This window comes from Branchiostoma lanceolatum, chromosome 9 (assembly GCF_035083965.1).
Source record: "Branchiostoma lanceolatum isolate klBraLanc5 chromosome 9, klBraLanc5.hap2, whole genome shotgun sequence".
In the NCBI taxonomy this organism is placed as follows: domain Eukaryota; kingdom Metazoa; phylum Chordata; class Leptocardii; order Amphioxiformes; family Branchiostomatidae; genus Branchiostoma; species Branchiostoma lanceolatum.
The window spans coordinates 1,062,279-1,084,670 of NC_089730.1; the positions used below are offsets into that span (position 1 = coordinate 1,062,279).

At 40.3% G+C, this 22,392-nt stretch overlaps 2 protein-coding genes across 6 annotated transcripts in view; one reads left to right on the forward strand and one right to left on the reverse strand.

Moving 5' to 3' along the window:
* Nucleotides 1–21,978, reverse strand: part of LOC136442591 (uncharacterized) — a 77,477-nt gene extending 55,499 nt beyond the window's left edge. For 2 of the 4 annotated variants that reach the window (XM_066439539.1, XM_066439536.1), the window contains exons 1-6: nt 21,827–21,970; nt 20,323–20,551; nt 19,673–19,778; nt 9,110–9,227; nt 1,090–1,157; nt 392–412 (exon numbers count right to left, since the gene is read on the reverse strand). In XM_066439539.1, the coding sequence (XP_066295636.1) occupies nt 392–412; nt 1,090–1,157; nt 9,110–9,227; nt 19,673–19,778; nt 20,323–20,463 (454 nt within the window). In that variant the 5' untranslated portion in view covers nt 20,464–20,551; nt 21,827–21,970. Of the gene's footprint in view, nt 1–391; nt 413–1,089; nt 1,158–9,109; nt 9,228–19,672; nt 19,783–20,322; nt 20,552–21,826 lie in introns of all 4 variants that reach the window. The other 2 variants (XM_066439537.1, XM_066439538.1) reach the window with 2 other exon arrangements.
* A 62-nt stretch (nt 21,979–22,040) lies between these two features.
* LOC136442590 (E3 ubiquitin-protein ligase LRSAM1-like) overlaps nt 22,041–22,392 on the forward strand; it is a 72,644-nt gene continuing 72,292 nt past the window's right edge. Inside the window, exon 1 of one of the 2 annotated variants that reach the window (XM_066439535.1) lies at nt 22,041–22,392. In XM_066439535.1, the coding sequence (XP_066295632.1) occupies nt 22,327–22,392 (66 nt within the window). In that variant the 5' untranslated portion in view covers nt 22,041–22,326. The other variant, XM_066439534.1, reaches the window with a different exon arrangement.

Genomic DNA, 22,392 nt, shown 5'->3' on the forward strand with positions numbered 1-22,392 from the left:
GACACAGTGCAAAGCACAACCTGGAGCATATTATCAGAGCTAGAAGCGGGCAGTTTAGATAAGTGTGGCAGAGATGTGTAGCGCGCCTAGTAGGCTATCACTTCAAACCATCAAAAGAAAAAAAGATTGTGACGTTAAGGAGCGATGAACCAAAAGTCAGAAAACCAGGTTTCCCCTTAATTATTAGCTTAATTCACCCATTTAAGTCATCATAAAGGGGGGTCATCGCGAAAATCATACTGAAGGTCAAGTTAAGAGGTGGGCTCCCATCAAATGACATCAAATGATGTTGCATCTAGCAGATATCGGGCTAAACACACCATTTCTAAAAATCCCGAGTTTAATCACCCGGCGAGTTTATGTGAACTAACGTTAACAACTTCGCACATACCTTCAAATCTTGATATGACACCTGGTATGGGGAAAATACAAAGAACAAGTCAAACCATCTTTTAAAAAAGAATTAACATTTGAAATCTATTTTCACTGGTCAGGAGATACACTGTAATGTACAAGAGTGCTGCTGGACACATTTCAAAAATGTTGGAAATGCACGAGACACACTTCTGCCATATACTGATGGGTTCATGGAAAAGGCAGGCTACCCTGCCAGGCCAGACTACCCTTTCTGGGCCTCAAGGCTATGCATGGGGATTTGGTGCATAGTAGAACTTTTAAAAGGAGTCACTGGATGAATAGCAATCCCAGCTGGAAGACGGCTGCTGTAGACTTGGCCAAGTCATTATTGTCACTGATTAGTTGGAGGACGGGTAACCATCACTCTTTTTGAAGTCCGACCAGTGGTTATGTAGGAAGCTGTTCTCTTCAAGGTAGCTGTACAGAGTCTTGGTTGAGTGAGGAAAAAGTGTCTTTCCCAAGGGTACAACATTGGGGCCTGTTAGGGATTTAAACCCAGAAATAGAATATCGATTGTGAAAAACTGCCATTATGGGTACCTCATATGGATAGATTTGCATGTTAGAATATCATTGAACTGTGCCTATAGTGGCATGCTAACTTACAATACATCCCTGTTTAGTGACAAAAAAAAAGACCGATAAAAAGTTACGATAAATGGATTCTACTTACTTGATGTTTGTCTCTTCAAGAATCTGTGCTTGGTTTTCATTTTGTCTGTGGTAAGTGGTTGCAGCAAGCTGAAATGTAGAGACTGAGACATTCAGTATCACAATGACAGGTCTGGAGCACATTGTCTAGAACTAGGTAATGCTGAAAGTTTACACAGCTAACCAATGATCTCTAAAATTTGGCCACAACAAGTAGATTTTATAGATGACATCAGCGCACAAATTGAGAATTAACAAGAAAGTTTCAAATGTTTCCCTCCATCAATGGTCAACATACCGAAAATAGAATATATTATGGTGTAACAAATTTTCAGTTCTATTGTAAAATGCCCCAAATGCCATCAATAGGTATTTGCACATGGCATCTGTAAACCATTCTGCGCTGATCAACTATATAAATGATTCATGGTAACAAGAAAAGGCTGCAACTTCATTGCCAACTGTTATGCAATAGACATTGACCAATGATGAACATCGTTCAGGTCATAAAGGCCTAAAGGCAAAAAAGCTAGCTCTGAATACCACAAGTGTGGGTAGCTGTAGGGGTGGGTACAAAGAAGCAAACTGGTTCGGCTTCATCAGGTTCGAGTCCAGGTTTAGGTCTAGAGGTTAAGGTTCAGGTCCAGACCTGATTCTGTTGACATGTTTGGTTTTATTGAACAAATAGTGATCTTTGAATGTTGCACTTGATTTCAATGCCTTTTTTTGTCAGATGACTGATTAACAGAAAACATAAAGGAGACTCAATTGAAAAAACTTTGATTTCATCCAGCTAGAAGCAAGACAGTATCCTTTATCAGTTGCCTTATAGAATAACTCCAACACAAACAGATCGAGAAAGTACTCATTGACAAGTTTAACTTGTTTGAGCACTGATTAGTCATTTGGAGTGAAAATATGTACAGTAGAAGCCACTTAATTGCACAACGGAATAAAGCACATTTCACGTCAAGGATGATATGGGGTGCTTTCGTTATGTTCGCGGCAGCGCTATATTCACATACTGCTACAATAATAAAAGACCACTGACACTAGCAAGGCTGATCCAGGAAAAGTGCAGGGAACAACATCAAGACTTCTACATGATCTTCACAGTAAACAGACTGCTGCTGTGGGAAGTCCTCATGACAAGCATTTTGGTTGCCCAGCAGCTGTACTGTTCTCAAGAAGGCTCCCTAACTGATCATGAGGAGGGAGAGATGCATTTTGAAATCTTGACCCTCTGAAACGCTATATATCTCCAGCATCTTGCTGGTAGACAAAGCTTAATGCCATGATCTCTTTTGGTGAAAAATTACATGGGCCTTCGTTGTATACAATCGGCATGAAGACATGATATTTAGCACCACAAAAGTTTATTATAATTACTCATTTACCTACGACAAATAAACACACTAACACAGAAATTCGCCCAAAATAAATCATTTTCAACACCGGTCCCGCTTGCGCCCTGAACTAAAATATAATAGGGAATTAGACCCTACTTTAGACAGAACCCCCTAAAGACGTCCAATGTTTTCCTACCATGTTTTACCCAGTCATTTTTTCCAGTACCATTGAATTTGGTAAAAATTCGTTGATTCAAGCCTTCAAACAGCCCCTTCGTTGCAACACATATTACATGTAATTTCCGATAAAACCTCGCAGATTCGCACTTCATGTCACACCTCGCGAGAATTGCATGCCATTGGTCGATTTTCCGTGACGCGGCGTGAACGGGTGCTGTTATTGGTGGAATATCTAATTCTGACGTCTCAATACCAGTTTTTGCGGAAGAAAGTGCGTGTAACTCGGTGTGAAACTTTAACAACGGTTACAAAAAAAATACCGTTCGGGAAAGCCTGATAACTACCGGTATTTTGGAAGTTTTTTGCTTTTTTGGTGGCTATAAGTTTAACATCAATGGTGAACCGGGGAAAACAACAGAAAAAACGTGAGCCCAATGCGACCGGCCAGAATATATTGTAGCGGGTACTGGTAGTGTGAGGAGGGGGGTGTACGACGCTGATTTTCCCTCGGCCCACCAACTACAGGCACTCACCAGGGCGCCTCTGTTTTCTGCTAAGCTTGGGTCGTCGCCTGTCGCCGATGGGAGATAGAAATGGTCTGAATCGGCTTCGCGTCAAATTTTCTCTACTTTTCTCGGGATCTTTGCAAAAGTCCCAGCCCAGTCTATATCTTTAATCACAATTTTTGTCCATCAAGGTTTACGGATTGTTTTTTTTCGTTACACGTGGCAAAGTTCCATAAATTTTCGGAAAAACTGGCCCCGGCCAGAGCCCTGGTGTAACTTCTTTTGTGCTAGCATCCTAGTTTATTCCAGTGTTAAAACCCCCAAAGGCGAAGTCACAGCTAATCTTAGCACTCATTTTATGCTTATGCCCTGGTCTGATGGAGATCTGTGGTTTCCTTCCTGCTAGTTGAGTTTGTGCCAAAAGAATCTCACAGTCATAGTAGGATTGGTCAGTGGACCAATCGTAGGGAATTACTCTAGAGGAAGCGACCTCTGGCCTCCACTCGTGCCACCTTCATTCCTGCGACATCCGCCGTTCTGAATGGCTGGGCTCGCCTCCCGCTTAGCGTTTTGTCGGAAACTTTTCCCCTTTTGAGCTTTCATTAAGCACTTCAATCTACCATACAGCGTTCTCCAACTACCGAGGCACACGAATCTGCCAGGAAACTTGCGGGTTGCTGTCCTCGTTGGATCCAAAGCGGGCTCAGACAGCAAGGCCGCGGTGTGCAACTACAGTAGCGTACATGGACTCCCAGTAATGTTACCCACCTGGATTCGCAGTTCTAAGCTAGAGCTCCACCCGACCCCGAGCCTCTATAGAGGCTCGGGGTCGGGTGGAGCTCTAGCGTAATCTGTGGCGGCGTCCTGCAGCGAGTTTTCTTCACCAGCCTGGGACTGCACACCCGTTTCTGCCTGACCCTGAGTTTATACCACAATAACGTCCACACAGAGAGTCCACAGCGATCGAAACGACAGCCCCCCACCCCACTTCCCGCCATTGAGGCGGGGTATCACAAGACGCTGTGATTTTGGCAGCCGTGTTTCTTCTCGCGAACAACGTAAACAACTTATCCACGAGCGGTCCTTCCTCATCGTACGCCTTTCTCCCTTTCCACCCGTACCTACACAGACTCAGCAAGAATGCGGTGTGCATCTACAGCAGCGTGCTCAAGGCTCCCAGTACCCCCACTCCACGTTGATGCAAATTCCCGGTCCGACTCGGAGTTCGCGGCAGTGTCCTGCAGCGAGATTGTCACCAGCCTGGGATCGCACACCCGCAACTATTGAACTCAGAGTAGAATAGATTAGAGAAGTTTAGTACAGCCAGATGGACAGTGCATCAAGATCAGCTCCAGCTGAGTACCGAAGACTCCCAGTACCCGCCGACGGCCCACTTCACAGTACTAAGTTAGAGCTCCACACCGACGCAGCCTTTCCGGTCTGACTACGCTGTTCAACAGTGCCCGGTGACGTTCTGCGGCGCGTTTTTCACCAGCCCTGGACTGTTTTTCATGAACTCGAATATTTAGCTACTTTCTAATTTAGATTCAGCACTACCACTACAACTACCTACATTTTCTGCTACGCGGTTTGGGGCCCTCACTACGTTCGGCTTGGCCGTTGATGTCTTTGTACAATAAGCCTCTACCACAGAGCAGATTCACACATTAAAGACATCACATGCCCCAAACCGTCTAGCTCTCTCCTTGTATATGTATATGTGTATGTAAGTGCGTTGTAGATCGGATCTGTGATTGACAATCAAATCATCCCTGTTGGCCTAGAATACAACCCCAGGGCAAGTTTGCCTGTCTTTACAGTGCACTGTCTATATGAATGTATGGGACCCATTCACCAACTTGTGTTAGTTACTAATTTTCTTTAGTGTTGATGAAGGTTAGACATCCGGGTAATACAGTTCAAGATATATCAACAAAAAAGTCACTCAAGAAGGCAGGCTCAAGAAGGCAGTCACTGACGAAAGATAGTGGATACTCTGTTCTGAAAGATCTGTTTATAGATCCGTCCAGTCACTTGAGCAACTTTTATGTTGTACATTTTTTCTTGATTGATTTATTATTTAGATTAATGATGGCATTTGACTCCAGACAAGACTGCAAAAATGTCCATGGAATCAGATTATCAAACTGATTAACAAGACACCTCTCTGCACTGGTTGTACATCTGAAAGGTAAATTTCAGTGTGAGAATTGACAGTTCAAGTTTAAGGCAGTCCAATAGTGAAAATTATGGAAACTGCCTGCGTGCGTTACCAAATTGGCAGTTGTGAAGCTGGCCAACATGGTATGTGGGTGCGAAAGTGGGCACCAGCCTTTAATTTGAACACTCAATTTGTTCCTGGTAACGTAAGATGCAGGACCAGTTTATGTGCAGTTTGGGTCATGTCCACGTGTCGCAGTGTATTATGCCAAAGCCTGTTCTCATAAGCAAATAAAGAACGTCATAAGTATGATCCTTAGCCATCTCTTTCTATCATACAAAACAATGAAAAAGGTTTACGTCCAGCGACATAACAGAATAAACTCCTGAACCAGTAACAACAAGTTGCACGGAAGCGTCATGCATGAAGTATTTCATATGTAATTCGACACCGCATATACTTCATCATGTTTTTCTAACTTACACGATAGCTAGTATCTTTTAAAAGTAGCTGACGTTAAACCTTTCTTTGATATTCAGAGTATCCATGGTGATTCGAGGTTTGAAACTCTTACCAGTTTTAGGAAGGTTTGATACAACCTAGCGACCCCCGCACTGGGGGTTAATTTTTGCACGGCAAAACATAATGGCCATGCGTTTATCACGTGAATGCCACGTGGGGCGCATGTCGGGGAAATTCACAGCATTGTTTTTTTCCATCGCGTCAAACAAGTGGGGGGACAAACATAGTGATTTAACTATCATTTGTCTGTAGACTACTTTGGACAGTTACTACATTGTGTATTTTTTCTGGTCTATGTTCTTCAAGCATAGCGCTAGAAGGGAAAAGACTGAAGTGGACGATAATAGGTAAGCCTAGCACAACACGGCGTTTAACAGGCGGAGAAAAACTTACAACACCCTCCACTTTAAGTTTGGAATTCCACTTTTCCCATTTTGACAAGTGCTTATATTTTCAATATAAAAGCATTTAAGTGAAAAATGTTTACATATAGTTGATGAGTATGATGTACGGTTATGATTGATAACAACAACTTTCATGAATATTCATTTTGAAAATTTTCTTCCTGCAGGAATTCCTGCAGAATCTGCAGGAATGCCTGCAGGAAGAATTTGTCCAGCAGGAATTTCTGCAGGAAGATATTTTTCCTGCAGGAATCTCTGCAGGAGTCCCTGCAGGAAGAAGTTAAATTCCTGCAGGAAAACATCTTTCCTGCAGGCATTCTTGCAGGAAGTACCTTATACATGCATGTATCTATATATAGCTAGTTATTACAAATGTAGCAATGTCTGTAGAATATGAGTCCTTTATATTTCGCATTAAGTTATGCTACATCCATGGTTTCTCAGACCAATTCTTTTGAAAGAATCTTGTTTTAGAAAATTGTCTGTTTCTGTATATGGTTCATCAAGGACATTATTTAGAAGATATAATGTCCTTGGTTTCATCAACAGACGCTCAAGGGTCACTGTGCCTTTTTTGTTTATCATTCACTTTGTACATACTCACAACATCTCTCAACATTATATACATGACTTTTATGTCGTGAATCTTGCATGCATGCATGTACTGTAACAGGAGTTTTCAAAACGACATCCTTAAAAACCCTGGCATATGTATTGAATCATAACAAGGACATTATATAGGATGTCCTTGATCATAATAATCATTGCATAATCCTTGCTTCTGGCTACCACAAAAACTTTATGAGATTTCCACGAAAAAGCCTGTAAACTCACCAATCTTTACCCTACAGCGCCCGAACACATATCAAAATGGCCGCCAGCGTCTTCCCCAGAAGCTGCTGCCGTTTGCACACGTCACGTTTGCTTCCCAAATAAGGAAATCTGCGGAAACTACAGGCATCTCGCCCGTAGTTTGGGTAGGTTCGGGCCGTGTTCGGCCAGCATCGGAGCGTGTGACGTCTTGATCGGGCTCATTTGCAGGGTTTTGGCGGGAAGACATGAATTGAACGTGGGAGAACAAAGGAGCGCCGCCGGAGGGCGGAAACAATAGATCGCCATGGGGTTTGGCGGGTCTGTACAATAGCGTGCAGCGGGGGACTGACTCCGTGCTCAGTCCTTCCTATACAGGCCTGGGGTAGCCTCGAAAGAAGTAAATCTTAAAGTACTTGGTAAAGTACTCTTTGCTATAAAAGAGGTAAAGATAAGAAAGGGTTGCTGAAACAACTATCCCAAGGGTACTGCAATATTACTACAATATTTACTAGTAGCAGGTTATTAGGTCATTAACTAGAAGTAGGTTAGGTCAGTCAGTTCAAAACCTTAAGGATTGTGGTCTGAGAGGGACATGTGAGATTGTAAACTACTTATCACCTGATGAAACTATCTTTTATCTTTTCTGATGACCTTAATTACATATCAGTGCATGCATTGTGGCTGCTGGCTAACATCTGAATACAACGAACATGGAGATCATAGTCTCTTTAAAGATGGGCGAGAAAAGGGAGGGGAGGTGATTATCACACCCAGGTGATGAAAATAGTAATTAACCTTCTTGTCGCAGTATAACATCCTATGACCATTACGTGCCATCCTTACACATTCTGACCACTGGCTCTATCTTCAACAAAATCAATAACAATCAATAATCAATAATCAACCTTCTTCCCTCAGTTTAAATAGACCTTGATGACAAAAGCGGTTTAATGATTTAACTGAATTGTGTAATAAGGAAAGCCACAATCAGCAATTGTAAGCAATTATAGATCTTGGTAGCCAGAAGTTGATTATTATGCAATGATTAATGACTATTGTAATTCAATGCAGGTAAACTTGAGTTAAAAAGTAGGTGTTTTTAAAGATGTCTTCTTTAAAAACAATTGTAACAGTTAGAGTACATGCATGCAAGCTTAACAAAACAAAGTTGAATAAATAGACAATTGTGAATCATAAAATATATCATGGAAAACAATTGATTGATCAAAAGGTACCTTCATTGCAATTCTCATTGTTGTGGCCGCCATTGTTCTGGCCCAACAGTTGTAAAACAAAACTGCACAATATGACTCATATTCTACTGACATTGCTGTAGATATAAGGCAATTTCTGCAGGAATTCCTGCAGGAAAGATGTTTTCCTGCAGGAATTTAACTTCTTCCTGCAGGGACTCCTGCAGGGATTCCTGCAGGAAAAATATCTTCCTGCAGAAATTCCTGCTGGACAAATTCTTCCTGCAGGAATTCCTGCAGATTCTGCAGGAATTCCTGCAGGAAGAAAATTTTCAAAATGAATATTCATGAAAGTTATTGTTATCAATCATAACTGTACATCATACTCATCAACTATATGTAAACATTTTTGAATTAAATGCTTTTATATTGAAAATATAAGCACTTGTCAAAATGGGAAAAGTGGAATTCCAAACTTAAAGTGGAGGGTGTTTTACATGCATTTTCTTTTTAGAAGAGCTGATATGTCTGCCCATGGGTTTAACATTTGGCTCTGTCCACGCGGTTTTAGAATAAATAAGTTTTGGTCATGTTACGTTTAACTTTAGAATAAGTGTTACAATATTTTAGGTTTTGCTGTTTACACATAAAAAACAACTGTTTTCTGGAAGATGATGCCTGCACAATGTCTACAATCATGTACTTCATGTCTCTATCTATTTCCTTTGAATTTCTCTATTTAGTCCGATAAAGCTGATGGAGGATGTAAGGTCTAAGGTAAATAACTTCTTCATTGATGTGAAAGAAGTGTAGCAATAAACGTACTAAAAGGTGACATACAAGTAAGGAAAATGGTTAAGACTGAAGAATATTCAATAAGATTATAGCTATCAAAATAATATGAAAGAGCATACCTTTCTCTTTCATACTTTTCCTTCAGCTCAGTGACAAAGATGCAAAACTCTCCAAACAGAATGTGGTCTCTTGATTCACGGTTTGAGCATTCAGAAGCACACAGGATCATGTCACGCACTGAAGTCACAAAAATGATCCGGTTACTCATATTCAACTTTACTCATCAAAGAACACTACATAGAAGTTAACTTGAATAAAAACATTAAAATACATAATATAATCAGCACAGACAAAATATCATGTCAGCTGAAAAAGACCAGCAATTTAAGCAATCACCTGTACCTCCTAGACATTAAGTGGACCTGCATGGGGCCGGTACTGTCAAAATAATAATAATACTCTTCGCTACATGTAATTCAGAAGGCAGCGGCTACGTATCAAGTTAGATTTGGCAGAATGTCTTTGCTTTATGCTTAATTCAGGCAACAATTATATATATACTTGATACAATGTATATGTAGAATACACCGATTTTAAAATTTGAGTGGTCCGACTATAACTTATGTGGAAATAGGATGGCTGATTATGCTCTTCGTACAAGAGCATACTGGCCCCATGTAGTAATTGGCACAATACTGTCAACGTTATAGAGGAAAGTCTGTGTTGAGTCCGACTAGGGTACATTTGGACCCAGCAAAATGTGCAGTATTCAAAACATGCTTTTGAGACCTGCCCTCTGCAACACTACTTTGATATCGTATGACCACCAAATTTTCTTTCAAAAGATGATAGTATATACTATATTAGTTAGTAGTCCACTGTTTTCTGCTGCTGCAGTAGTCGAAACATCCTGCAGCCGCAATCAGCCACCACAAAGATGATGCAAAGGCAAATTAAAAATCATTAATAACAACTTTTATGTCATTATGATGTAATATGACTATAACGTCATATATTATGTTATTTCATCTGCCATCTTGGATTTGACTTGACAAATTTGCATAGATTATAAATATCAAATCATAAAAGTTACAGAAGATGATAATTGTAACACGATGTAATGAGTTAGTGTTAATATTGATAATAATAATTTTATTTGCAAGTTCTTGCCCGAAGGCTAATTGCAACATGAAACAATACATAGCAAGGGTATACTGTACAGATAGTGGGAGTTAACAATGTTGACTAGTAGAACACATGGCTATTCTAAAAACTACTACGGAATACAATCTACGCTTTTTGGGTTTGACTTCTTTTTTGGAAGCAGTGGAAGACGAAGTGTCCCACTTTTTTTGTAATGAGTGGGTTTTGGGAGGTTAACAAGGTTCTAGTTTTATTTTCGTCAGTAAATGTCTGGAAATTGTGGCAAGTTTTGGAGGCTTCTTTAAAAAGCTCTTTTCTTTCCCGATCATTGAAGGGGCAGTTTGAGATAAAATGTATTTCGTCTTCCACCGCTTTTGACATACAGTAGTTACATAATCTTTCCCCCACAGGTAACTTTTTGTACCGCCCTTTCTTGATTTCAAGAGGGTGGGCGCTAATTCTAATTTTGCTAATTGCCGATCTCAGCTCGAAGTTATCTAGTAGCAGTAAATATTTTTCCATTGAGTATTCTGTTTTTAGTTCTTTGTAAAATCTTTATTTACCATTATCTGTAGACAATTGATGAAGAAATGTTTGAATGAATTACATCTTCCAGCCTTTTCCTCAACAATGCACATATGTCATATACGCTTCTTATCTAAAGGTAAATTCACCGAGTTCCAAAGAAAAGAGTAACCAATATTGTCTAATATTTCTTTTACATGTTGTAGCCAGGAATTTTTACAGCTGTTAACCGGTATATGTTGTTGACATAGTAATGCGTCTATCTGCAGGGGATGTGTGGAAAAGTCTAATTGTTTGAGACGTAACCAGTACTTGACTACACGGATGGATACCTCTACGTCTGTGGGGAAAATTCCAAGTTCTGCTATACAGGCTGAATTACATGAATTTCTGTGTACACCTAGAACATTTTTACAAAATCAGTTCTGAGTGATTTCAACTGGGCAATTGTCATTTGAATGAACTTTGCCCCAGATCTCACAACCATATAATGCAATGGGTTTAATACACATGTTGAATAATTTGAGCTGTGCCTTGGGGGAAAGAGGTGAGTGTATGAGGGGTTTAAGACTGAATAATGCTTTGCGTGCTTTAAAGGACAGTTGTTTTTTGGCTAGGGAATAAGTACCTGGGGGGGTTAACGTCAGGCCTAAGTAGGAATATGAGGTTACCATAATGTTTTCTGTACCGAATATAAAATTTGTGTTCTTGAATATACGCCCTGTTTTGTTAAAAATCATAACTTTAGTTTTCTTTCAGTTTACCTGAAGTTTCCATTTCTCACAATAAACATTGAGCTTGTCAAGCGCACACTGTAAGCCTGTTTCAGATTCAGAAAATAATACTATGTCATCTAGATTTTTTTTATTTATAAAGTGTGTTTGCGTGTTGCAAATGGAGCCCCGCATGCAAATGAACCGCCAATGTTGCCAGCGCATCGGAAGCGTGTACGTGGGTGTGCTACCGACAGGTTGAATCAAACTCCGACTTAGTAGTACGTATCATGTGCATATCTCCGCAACAACGATTTTTATACAACCAATTGTTCGGCTGGTCGGCTGTCGGAGAATGGACCCCTCCGCTAATGATATGCAAATGCAGCTCTGCGCTGCGTCACCAATGTGACATTTCACACTCCATTCAACCACAGACGTGGACTGAGAACTACCTCTGGAGACATTTCTGCTTACTTGTTCACGACAAAACAAAGGGAGGGTGTGAACGAGCAGGATGTGTATTTCACAGTTCACACAACACGCAAACACGCTGTATGAATAATGAAATTACGCTTGCCTCATGCCCTCTTGGTGAATTACGAGATGCAATTGCGCAATGTTACCGCCAACTTATGTATAATCTAGTCCTTACTTCGATACTCAGTTCCATTTGCTGGTTTTCGCTGCTATTTGCAGCAGTTCATTTGCAGATAGTTGGCAAAATCAAGGAAGAGCGGCCGAGCGCTTTGCACGCGGCGCTCCCATTTTCAGGCAAGAATCTAGCCACACAAACGCTGCAAAAACGTTGTATTTAATATTACCAAATAGATTCAAGAAATAAAACACGTTATATTATGTATTTGCTTCCTGTTCCCGTCTACTGTGAATGTTACAACGTTCCTTATATTTCGCTATCTACTGGTATTACATTTCATAATGTTACATATGTTTTAGTTCGTTCCATTTCGTTCCATTTGGTTCCATTTGGTTCCATTTGGTTCCATTTCGTTCCATTTCGTTCCATTTCGCACTTTCGGGGGACCGCCTCTAGTGACCATTAGTCACATTGCAGGTTCATGATAGGTTGATAATGATTCCGACACCATGTTTCAGTCATAGTTTATTTTTAATTTTCCTTTATTGTTGTTGTTACATTATTAGAAATTCTGCCAAACTGATTTTCTTTCAATCTTTTTAAAAGTTGTTTATGATGATGATGAAATAATAATACCGTTTTTGCGTTTACTACTGAGCTTTTGTGCTTAACTACTGACCTTTTTTGTAGTGGTGTGCCTAGATTTTTGCTGGTGTGCCCAATTTTTTCTGGTTGGGTCAATGGGAGCACAATGCTTGTAAGTCAAAAAGTAAGTCTGAAACCCACCTGATTTCTATTTTGAAATATTAGAACTAGTAATATAAGAAGCTACATATGAGCTTGCTTTGAAGAAATTGGTGAATGTACATGTAGGTGGAGCAACCTGAAATTTGGGTGTGCAACCAATTTGCCCCAGGTTGCCACATGGGCAACCTGGATCAAAAAAGTATTTCGCACCGACTTACTTTTATACAATCACCAATTTGAAATTTTTGTCAAGAAAATTTTATGAAAAGTCACCAAGTTTGGTGGCTCTTGCGTAAGCGGTTCAAGAGTTATCCAACATGAAATTTGGCGTGGGCCTTAAAATTCCCTTCCCGGTCTTAGACTAAATAAGGTTAGTGCAAAACATAATCCTTCTAATCTTTTTGCATAAATCATGATAATGAGCTGGAATTATTCACACTTAAACATGCCAAAATATTCATCTTACATAGAACAAGCAATAATAATGAATCATGATCAGCGAAAAAACTGAAAAATGAGATTTTACTGATTGCAGAACAAAACATTTTGGGGTCTCTTTCAGTCATTTTAAGTTGTAAAAAAAATTCAGAGGTTTGAGGGCTAAATAAGAAATGAAAAAGAAAAAAAGGCAATATCAATTAAACTAATGATAAAAAATACATTAAATAATCCATCTAGAAATTTTGGCAGCTAACGTAACCTGACCAGTTATCGTGCATTACCAGTTATTGTCCAGTTTGGGTCATGTCCACATGTCAAGGTGTATTTTGTCAAAGCAAAATGTGCTTGGGCGGTGCATTTTGTGCAGCATAACTGCAGAACCGGGTATGTGCTCCTCCGGTATTTTCAACAAGTTCATATTATTCTTACTTCTAAATGTTGAAAATCGCTTGCAAATTGCAAGTTGCTTATACTTGTTTTTCAAGCCCTGATGTGGAGGTCATAAAGACCTACACATACCACTATTATAATACCAACTGGACTTGGGGTTAAATGGATGTTTCGGGAATCCTTACCCGGACCCAAGGAGTGAAAAGTGACTTTTCCCTCCTTTTCACCCTCATTTTGGCCCTCCTCAGGCGGTGGAGGCCATCCAGCGCAGGACCGCCCGTGTGACCCTAAATGACTTCCGGCGGACTAGCAGCGTGACACAAATGCTCAACGACCTGCAGTACTAGTGGCCCCAGTCTTCTCTCTGAAACTTGTTATCAACCATATTAATATAGACACTTACAGTTTGCTGAAACCAGCCCAGGGGCGCACCTGGGGGAGCCACGACCTCAAGTTTTACACCATCCACGCAAGAACTGATACATATAAACACTCCTTCTTTCCCCGAACTATCCCACATGTACAGTGGAATACCCTGCCTGGCACGGTTGCGACGGCTTCCACCGTTGAGTCGTTCCGTGCCAGGCTGGAGGCCTGCCCGCCTTAGCCCGGGACCTCAACTCCTCCCTACTTTGCCCCTGAAGGGGCTATTTGGGGGTATCGAAATGTAGATGTAGATTTCAGGTGAGGACCCCCAAAACGTACGTTTAACCCAAAATCCAGTTGGTAGTGGGATACATGTACATGTATACCAAGACTATCAAAACAATACACTCACTGCTTTTACAGTACACTCACTGCTTTTGGGAACAAGAGCTTTTCAAAAAAGCTGGCGTTTCGGCTACGTTTATGAGTGTGAATTGTCTTTTCCCTTTACTTGAAGTAAAATCTGCCAGAGAAAGTCACTCAAGGGCTGTTGAGTCTATAAGAAAAATTGTCATTTTGGGAAATGAGTACTGTTTTAATAGAGAAAGGCAGATTGGGGAAAGCAATTTTGAAGTTACGTCACTTAACTTAAGTGCTTTTGAAAAAGCTGGTCTTGGCCTACAACTTGTACTTATTTGTAAAATGTACAATAGGCTCATTATAAAAGCTATCAATGTAATTATGTACATGGCACGCAATAAAACATTAAATTTGAAAAAGCACCATTGAATCATCAGCACTATGGTAATTAAGTGAAATAGAAGTTCATAACAGCTAAGGTTCTATCTAAAATGACTACCTAATGTCAAACAAATCAACAGCTACCTCATCCGTATTATTCTGGTTTCCGCATTTACAACATTTCTTCCTTATTTTCCTGGATAATTTTGCTAAAATTCATGAAAATTCCCATATTTTTGTGCCGAGCGGCGTCACTTTCCACGTCCGTGTTGTCTGAATGAAGTCGATACTGAACAATGGAGCATTTGCTACTGTAACAAAGGATCGCTGTTTTGCAAACAACATCAAGAGCCTCTGTTTACATGGGGATAGAAGTTGAGTGGCGAGTGTTTTGCAAGAATCATCTTACCGCGCATAGGAGCCGCTGCACGGTATTTTCCATTACAATGAACAGAAAAATTTGAATGCCGGGTTTGGAATCTATGAAGTCCTGTTCATAAGACGAAGGCCTTGTATATATTAAATGAATATTTAAAAATAACAAATATAAGATATTTCTTTATTTATTAATGAAAAAATTAAAAAAATGATATTCATAAATATGATATTGATAGATTAATATAATATCAATATATATTTTTGATATTCAATATCTAAAAAGAAAAAAAAATCCATGCACGGACACGAACCCGGATCTTCTGGATCCGAAGTGCTACGCGTTGCCAGATGAGCTAAGCTGTAGTGTGAAACATGGGTCTCTGTACGTAATGCTATAACCTCACTACATGGTATCATTTATGTCGATTTTTGGTCGTTTTCTTGACGAAATCATTTTTTTTTCTTCTGCAATCTTGTGGTATAGATGTAATATGGTCATTTTTCAGGATATCAAAGTCCGAAACCACAATGCAATGATATTTCCGAACAGTTGTAGCAGTTACATGCGGTCGCCCTCCTATGTGTCATGCAAATCAAGCCTGCCTGAAATTTCTTGCTCACTTGCCATATAAGGCAAGGGCTATACAAGAATTTTGGAATGTATTGCCATATAAGGTCATATGGTGTGCGACACAGTGTTGAACCATCGAAGCATCCTGCATGCATCGAAGGTAAAAGCCAGGACATTGCGTTTCGGCGCGAAGGCGCCGAAACGCAAAAAAGGCACTTATCACGATATTCCCCACTCCACCCAAGTGTAAAAATCGGGTACATTATGTGTGTGGGTCACGACATCGGCAATAGCTGCCTGTGTCCCACGTGGATTGCACTGTTGCAATTCCAATAAGTCCAAATCCAAATCCACTGCTTTTGTGAAGTGCACACACACAAACAATGACAAAAACATACATTCCATTTTTCATAGAGGTAATAATATCATATAATACAGTAAGTACTAGCAATACTTTATACAGTCAAACCTGCCTAGGCGACCACCTCTTCAACGAGACCACGTGGCCATGGCGACCGCTTTTTCTCGGTCCCGAAAATTTTCCCCATAGGCACAAGCATTAAGCGGCCTGCCCGAGGCGACCACTCGTCCAACGTGACCGCGACCGCCACGAATTTAGACCACACAGAGCACAATCCCTGGCCATGGCGTCTGCGTTTTTCCAGCGTGTGGTGACATCGAATTTGGCTGTCGGATTTCGCGAAAATGTTTTTAAGACCTTGACGGACAAAAATATATGAATAGCATTGATTCCTCCATGAAGTGCTTTAATAAAACGTTCCCACTATAAACATTGTAAATACAAAGGATTGTGAATACTTAATAAGTATTGATGTTGTTGTGCCCATCGTAATCTTATAGTTTACCGCAAGCTCGGTTCGAACTCAATTTTCAAAACGATCACGTAGTGCATGGCATCAAAAAGTCAGATTTCACAGAAATTACTATCCATTTCTTGTATTTTCAACAAAAATGTGTCTTACTAAATTCCGCCGGAAAATGACTCTGCGGTGGAGGGCAAAACGTTGGCATGGCCGAGACATGTTGTTCCTTGGTCCGCGACGCCATCTTTGTTTCAACGCTGACTCTTCTAAAACACGACGCTTCTGTGTATGAATATTTAGAATACTCTCATTATTGATGAAAATTAATTTCCAAGACTTATATTTTTGTTACTTCCATGACTCTCACAAACCTTTATTGGGCGCTGCTTGCTTGAAATCGCCGACGCTGTGCGTTCTGCTCCACTATTACCTTTCAATGTGGTTGCGTGCTCAGCGGCGGTATCACAACTTTCGTTTTCATCCTTCAGTTGTCAGATCGAAAACTTTTTGCCGCTTTAATCCAGCGGTCGGTGCCCAAAAGAAGGCTGAAGTCAGCAGGTATTTTCTAGGTTTTTGTCTTAGGCCTTGAAACCTAGATTTTATATGTGTGTGTGCGTGTGTGTACTCTTACTTTAACGTAATGTGTGAATGCGGGAGGGCGCTGCGAGATCATCGAGGCAGACATTGTTTTTAGTCAAAAGTATGACGAACATTAACGATGTAACGGTATACAAATATTACAACGATAACAGAAAATGTAATATCTGTAGGATCTTTCTGTCAATGAGAATTGAACCTGGTGGGGGTCATGCTGTCTAAAATCACATAATTTTCCATCCATCTACGCAGTACAAGTTCTATTTGAACACCTCGACCTGGAAACATGTTATGATTGGAATCCTCTTCATGGCGACCACCTGTCCATCGCGACCGTTTTTGCTCGGTCCCTCGGGTGGTCGCCTTGGGCAGGTTTGACTGTAATACTAACCAGAGTTCCACGACCTCATACCTTTGCCAAATGATTTTAACCTTTATGACTGACGTATTTCTGTGTTTCTCATCAATTATAAATCATTCCAGTTGATTGTCTTAAAATTAAACATGTCCAAAGTATGAGCTTAACAAATTATGAGCTTAACAAAGAAGGTTATGCTAATATTTATCATCAATTATGCAAATGAGGCCCTTATTAGCATAATTTGATTCAAAGATGTTCACATTCACATAACTTCCCGATGCCACAAAAAAAGTATTAAATGTATGAAATTGCCGTCATTTGCCAGTGTGGAATAATAGAAGTTAATCATTAAGAATGCAAATTAGGCCCACATTTGCATATTTTCTATCTATTAACAGTCCTCTCTTCCTCAGTTACAATTTGAATAGTCTAAAGTTGCCTCATTGAATATGATTTGATTATGCAAATTAGAATCTAATTTGCATAATTATTGTCCAATCATACTAAGCATCACACAAGCTATCCACATACCAAAAATCATGACCATCCATCAAGGCCATCTTGTTATAGTATTTTCTCATTAATTATGCAAATGAGGTCTTCATGTGCATAGTTCATATTAATCAATATTTCTGTCTTCTTCAGTTACATATGTCATATGTTTCAGAGTCCTATCATGGAATTTGGCGGCTGTGTAAACTTTCCTCATTAATCATGCAAATTAGATACTGATTTGCATAAGAAGTATCTAATCATGTACATCATCACTCAAGCTATCTACTTACCAAAAATCATTATCATCCATCAAGCCCTTCTTGAGTTATACCCTTTCAAAGTCAGACACAAAACCTGCTCCTGCAGTTCCAAAAAAGCCGCTAGGGGCCCCAAACCCGTACCACTTACTCTCTGTCCAAAGATCTATGTACCACTCAAAAATCAGTTCCATAGCATGTTCAGAACACGAGATCTCAAAACAGGAAGTTCCGCTGCAGTACTGTAAGAAGCCGCTAGGGGGCAGGCCTCGAAACTAACCATGTCCCGATGTCCCGAGGACAGTAGAATTTGGGTTCGGGACAATTCAACTTACGTTTCGGGACTATTTCGGGACAATCAGAAAATTCTGAGTCAGTCCCCGTCATGGAGGAACTCGATTCAGCGGAAGATTTTGCGGTAAAGATGTCCCCATTTCCATTGGGAAATGTTTATTAAATAGTTCCATCCGTAGTCAACCTGTTAAGTTGTGCCTAAAAACGCCAAAAAATCAATACAAAAAAAAACTCCCGCGATTTCGGCCATTTGATGAAGAATGAATACAGATACCGGCCATCTTGACATTTTTAGCTAACTCTCGCTAAATCTCGCAATAACACGCGAGAACGACACAACGCCCTCTAACGAGAATTTGTGAAACTGCAGTTTCAAATGTTGATAGAGGGCCGATATTGCCTGATAATATGATAGATTAAATCCAGTATCGTGCTTTATTGTTTCTTGGGGCGAAATTAAGTACTTCTTTGTTATTTTTGCCATATTAGAAATTATACTCAATTAAAAAAAGGTATTGATTTTTTAAAAACTTGTATATTGTATGTTGGAATTCTTCACTGTTTTAGAGCTTTAAATTTGTGTTTACTACTGACTGTATATAATTTTGCATGTATTATATTTTTCATGCAAAATGTCTGCCAACTTGCAATTTTGTATGTAACTGAAGAAAAAAACTTCTAACACACATATGCCATGGCTTGAGTTTAGGTTCAGACTTGAATATAGGTTCTAAGCTGAACATGAACCTCTGGAACTTAATCCAGATCCCCCCTAAGTTCACATCTTTGGCCCTGGTTGGGACACTTTGGGACACTTTCGGGACAGTTGAAATCCACTTTCGGGACAATTCAGGGACAATAGGGAAAAAAGTTAATTTCGAGGCCTGAGGGGCCCCAAAATCTAATCGTTTTCAGGTCTCATCAAAACCTACCAACATACCAAATATCAAAACAATCCATCCAGGCATTCTTGAGTTATGCTGGTCCACTACACACACACAAACAAACACACCCACAAACGCTACCCTCTGCATAACCTTCTCGGCGAAGGTAATAACAAGAAGCAACATTGTTGGATGTGCCGTCAAGAAATTTAAGTATGGCATGTGAAGAACTACCAGCATGAATAAGGAGGAACAGATGTTGGCTACGATGGGTCCACATTTCCGTGGAAACCATAGATTATGCTGCAAACAAGGCAAACATATGCATTCCATGGAAAATTTGGGAAACTAACTGACCTTGGGCTCTGGATGGATATAAGTCAACTTCGTTGAAAGCAGTACTTATATTCCCAGCATCTAGCCTGCCTGTTCCACCATCATACTTCTCAAAAGCAGCCAGCAACTTCCTATAAAAAGAGAAACAGGAAGGTATCAAAACAACTTACAGCTTGTTGACATATGCTCTAAGCTGCATAAATAATGCAGATTATCAGAAGTCTCCATTTCATATCAGTTATGAGGCCGTAACTTCAATTTTTCATGGAAATGATAAAGACCTGATTTGCATTTAGTAGTGAAAAAGATCAGTAATTCCTTTGTAGCAAATTTCATACTTGTGACATGTATGTTAGCTAGAGGTGTACAGCATAATATATTATGTAAATGTAGTTTTCACACATACACATGTACAGCATAATGTAATTTGGTATAGAAGAAGGTATATCATTTACAATAGATTATGCTAATCATATTATAGGCTTATTTGTCGAAACAACATAAAACAAGAAAGAGGTAAATGATTAATAACAATATCATTTATGTATACTATAATGATATAATACCAAATCTATGACTTGACTTGACCAAATCTATACAGGAATTCTAAGTCTTGAATAATCTAAACATGCTCTCCTGGAAGGCCGCCTAATGTATGATAGAATAAACACTTGCCTTGTCCTGTTGCCGTGCACAATGTTTCTGTTCCGTATCCAATTTGTGGTGCTGTCGTCTGTTTTAGAAAACAGGCTTGTGATGGCGGACCAAAGAGCCATCATGTCCCGGAGGCTCAGTAAGTTGTTTTTCCGCATGAAATGGAGTTCCGCCTTTCTAATTTGAGCTGATCATGGAAGACTCCTACTAATGTTTAGGTAGGACTGCCAGCTGAGTGTCACTGCTCTGAAATAATATAGAAAATGCACACAATTTACTTTTTTGACACTTCCATTATGGAGTGCATATTACAAAACCTGATAGAAAATAAAGTAACTTGCTGTGTTTTATCCGCCCACCTGATGGTTTTATGACATCATCACAAAGCTTGGGTCCCCCGAAAGTGCGAAATGGAACCAAATGGAACGAAACGGAACGAACTAAACATATGTAACATTATGAAATGAAATACCAGTAGATAGCGAAAATATAAGGAACGTTGTAACATTCACAGTAGACGGGAACAGGAAGCAAATGCATAATAATTAATATAACATGTTTTATTTCTTGAATCTGTTTGATAATAGTAAATACAATGTTTTTGCCGCGTTTGTGTGGCTAGATTTTTCCCTGAAAATGGGAGCGCCGCGTGCAAAGAGATCCATCGCTCCCCACAAAGTGAGACCCGAACAGTGAAGCAAGTCATATCAGAAGCCAAGCAAACGTTTTTCGTCCGCAAACAGGGCCACCAGTGGGGCACGGGCCCTGGTCTTTACAGAAACCCATGCAGGTCCCGGTGAACCCGGCGGGCTGACATGCAACATGACCCGCCGGCGCTCCCGGCATTCATCGGCGTTAAAATACTTAAATGCCGAACAGAGATGAGAAATTTAGAATTAGAGTGCCGAGGGCAAATATACAAAATTTATGTAACTGCCTCCTTTGTCAGCACTGGACAACCAGTACCGAAGTGGTCGTCAGCACAGGTATCCAAAGTATAGCTCCAGGAGCTCCTGTACTGACACTTTCTTAGTACTAGAATTCCTGTACTGGGCAGCTTCATCAGTACTGGGAACCCTCCTGTCACTCAGGACCGGAAAACGATTGCTGAGACTCTAACGAGCGTCTAACGTTATTTTAAGGGCTGCATTTCTTTGATGATTTTTTTCCCTACTACAGAGCTATTGTTTGGAAAACGTTCGAATGAAGAAAAAAATAAAATACAGTATCACATTCTGTTACGTTAACGACGACAACATATCCTTGTGGTCTGTGCCTTTATCGGGAGAAAACGTACTCAGAAATAAATGTACTTTATATTACCTACGAAAATCCATAACCAAGGAACAAAACAGCATTACCTAGTACGTACAAGCATTAAAATATACAGACAGCTAAATCCAAAACTGTCCAGACATAACCTCCTTGGACATGCATGTCAATCCTTGGTCAACCAGAACTGCGCTTCCACTACTTCGGGTGAGTTGACCTGTTTCCACAACAACCAACATCCCAACCTACCGTCGCCGCCAGTGTTCAGGGCAGGGCTGAGTGTTATTCACCTTGAATTAGCACCTATCATTGTTTACACTGCCGCAAGCGTGCTTTAGTTCCTTGGTTCCTTTCCAAGTTTCGAGCCATGATGACGACGTGCCCTCCGACCTTTACCCTGTGACCTGGCGCTCCGCGGAGCTGCTCCAGTTGAACCCTGTTGATAGAGGGTATTTTGTATTTTGGAAGGAAGTAAAAATCCCGTCACGTAACGTAACGTTACGTTAACGCCTTCAGTCAGTAACGTCACGCGGGGGTTAACGTCTTCAGTCAGGCCTACCAAAGTCGTACGTTTGACCCCAACTGTCAGTAGCAACTCCTGCTTACACCTGTATGTTCTCAAGCGTCTGACTCAGGTTCAGGTGACAGTAACGTCACCAGCTTGTCATGACCCAGAAATAACCTGACGTACTCGTGCCGACGGGCAGGAGACAGGCTTCATTACTGTGTGGGCAGACAGAGTGTTGACCATGCCACTGTTCGGCCCTAAACAAAGCAAGGAAGGCAAGAGGAGGATGGAACATAAGATGACCCTG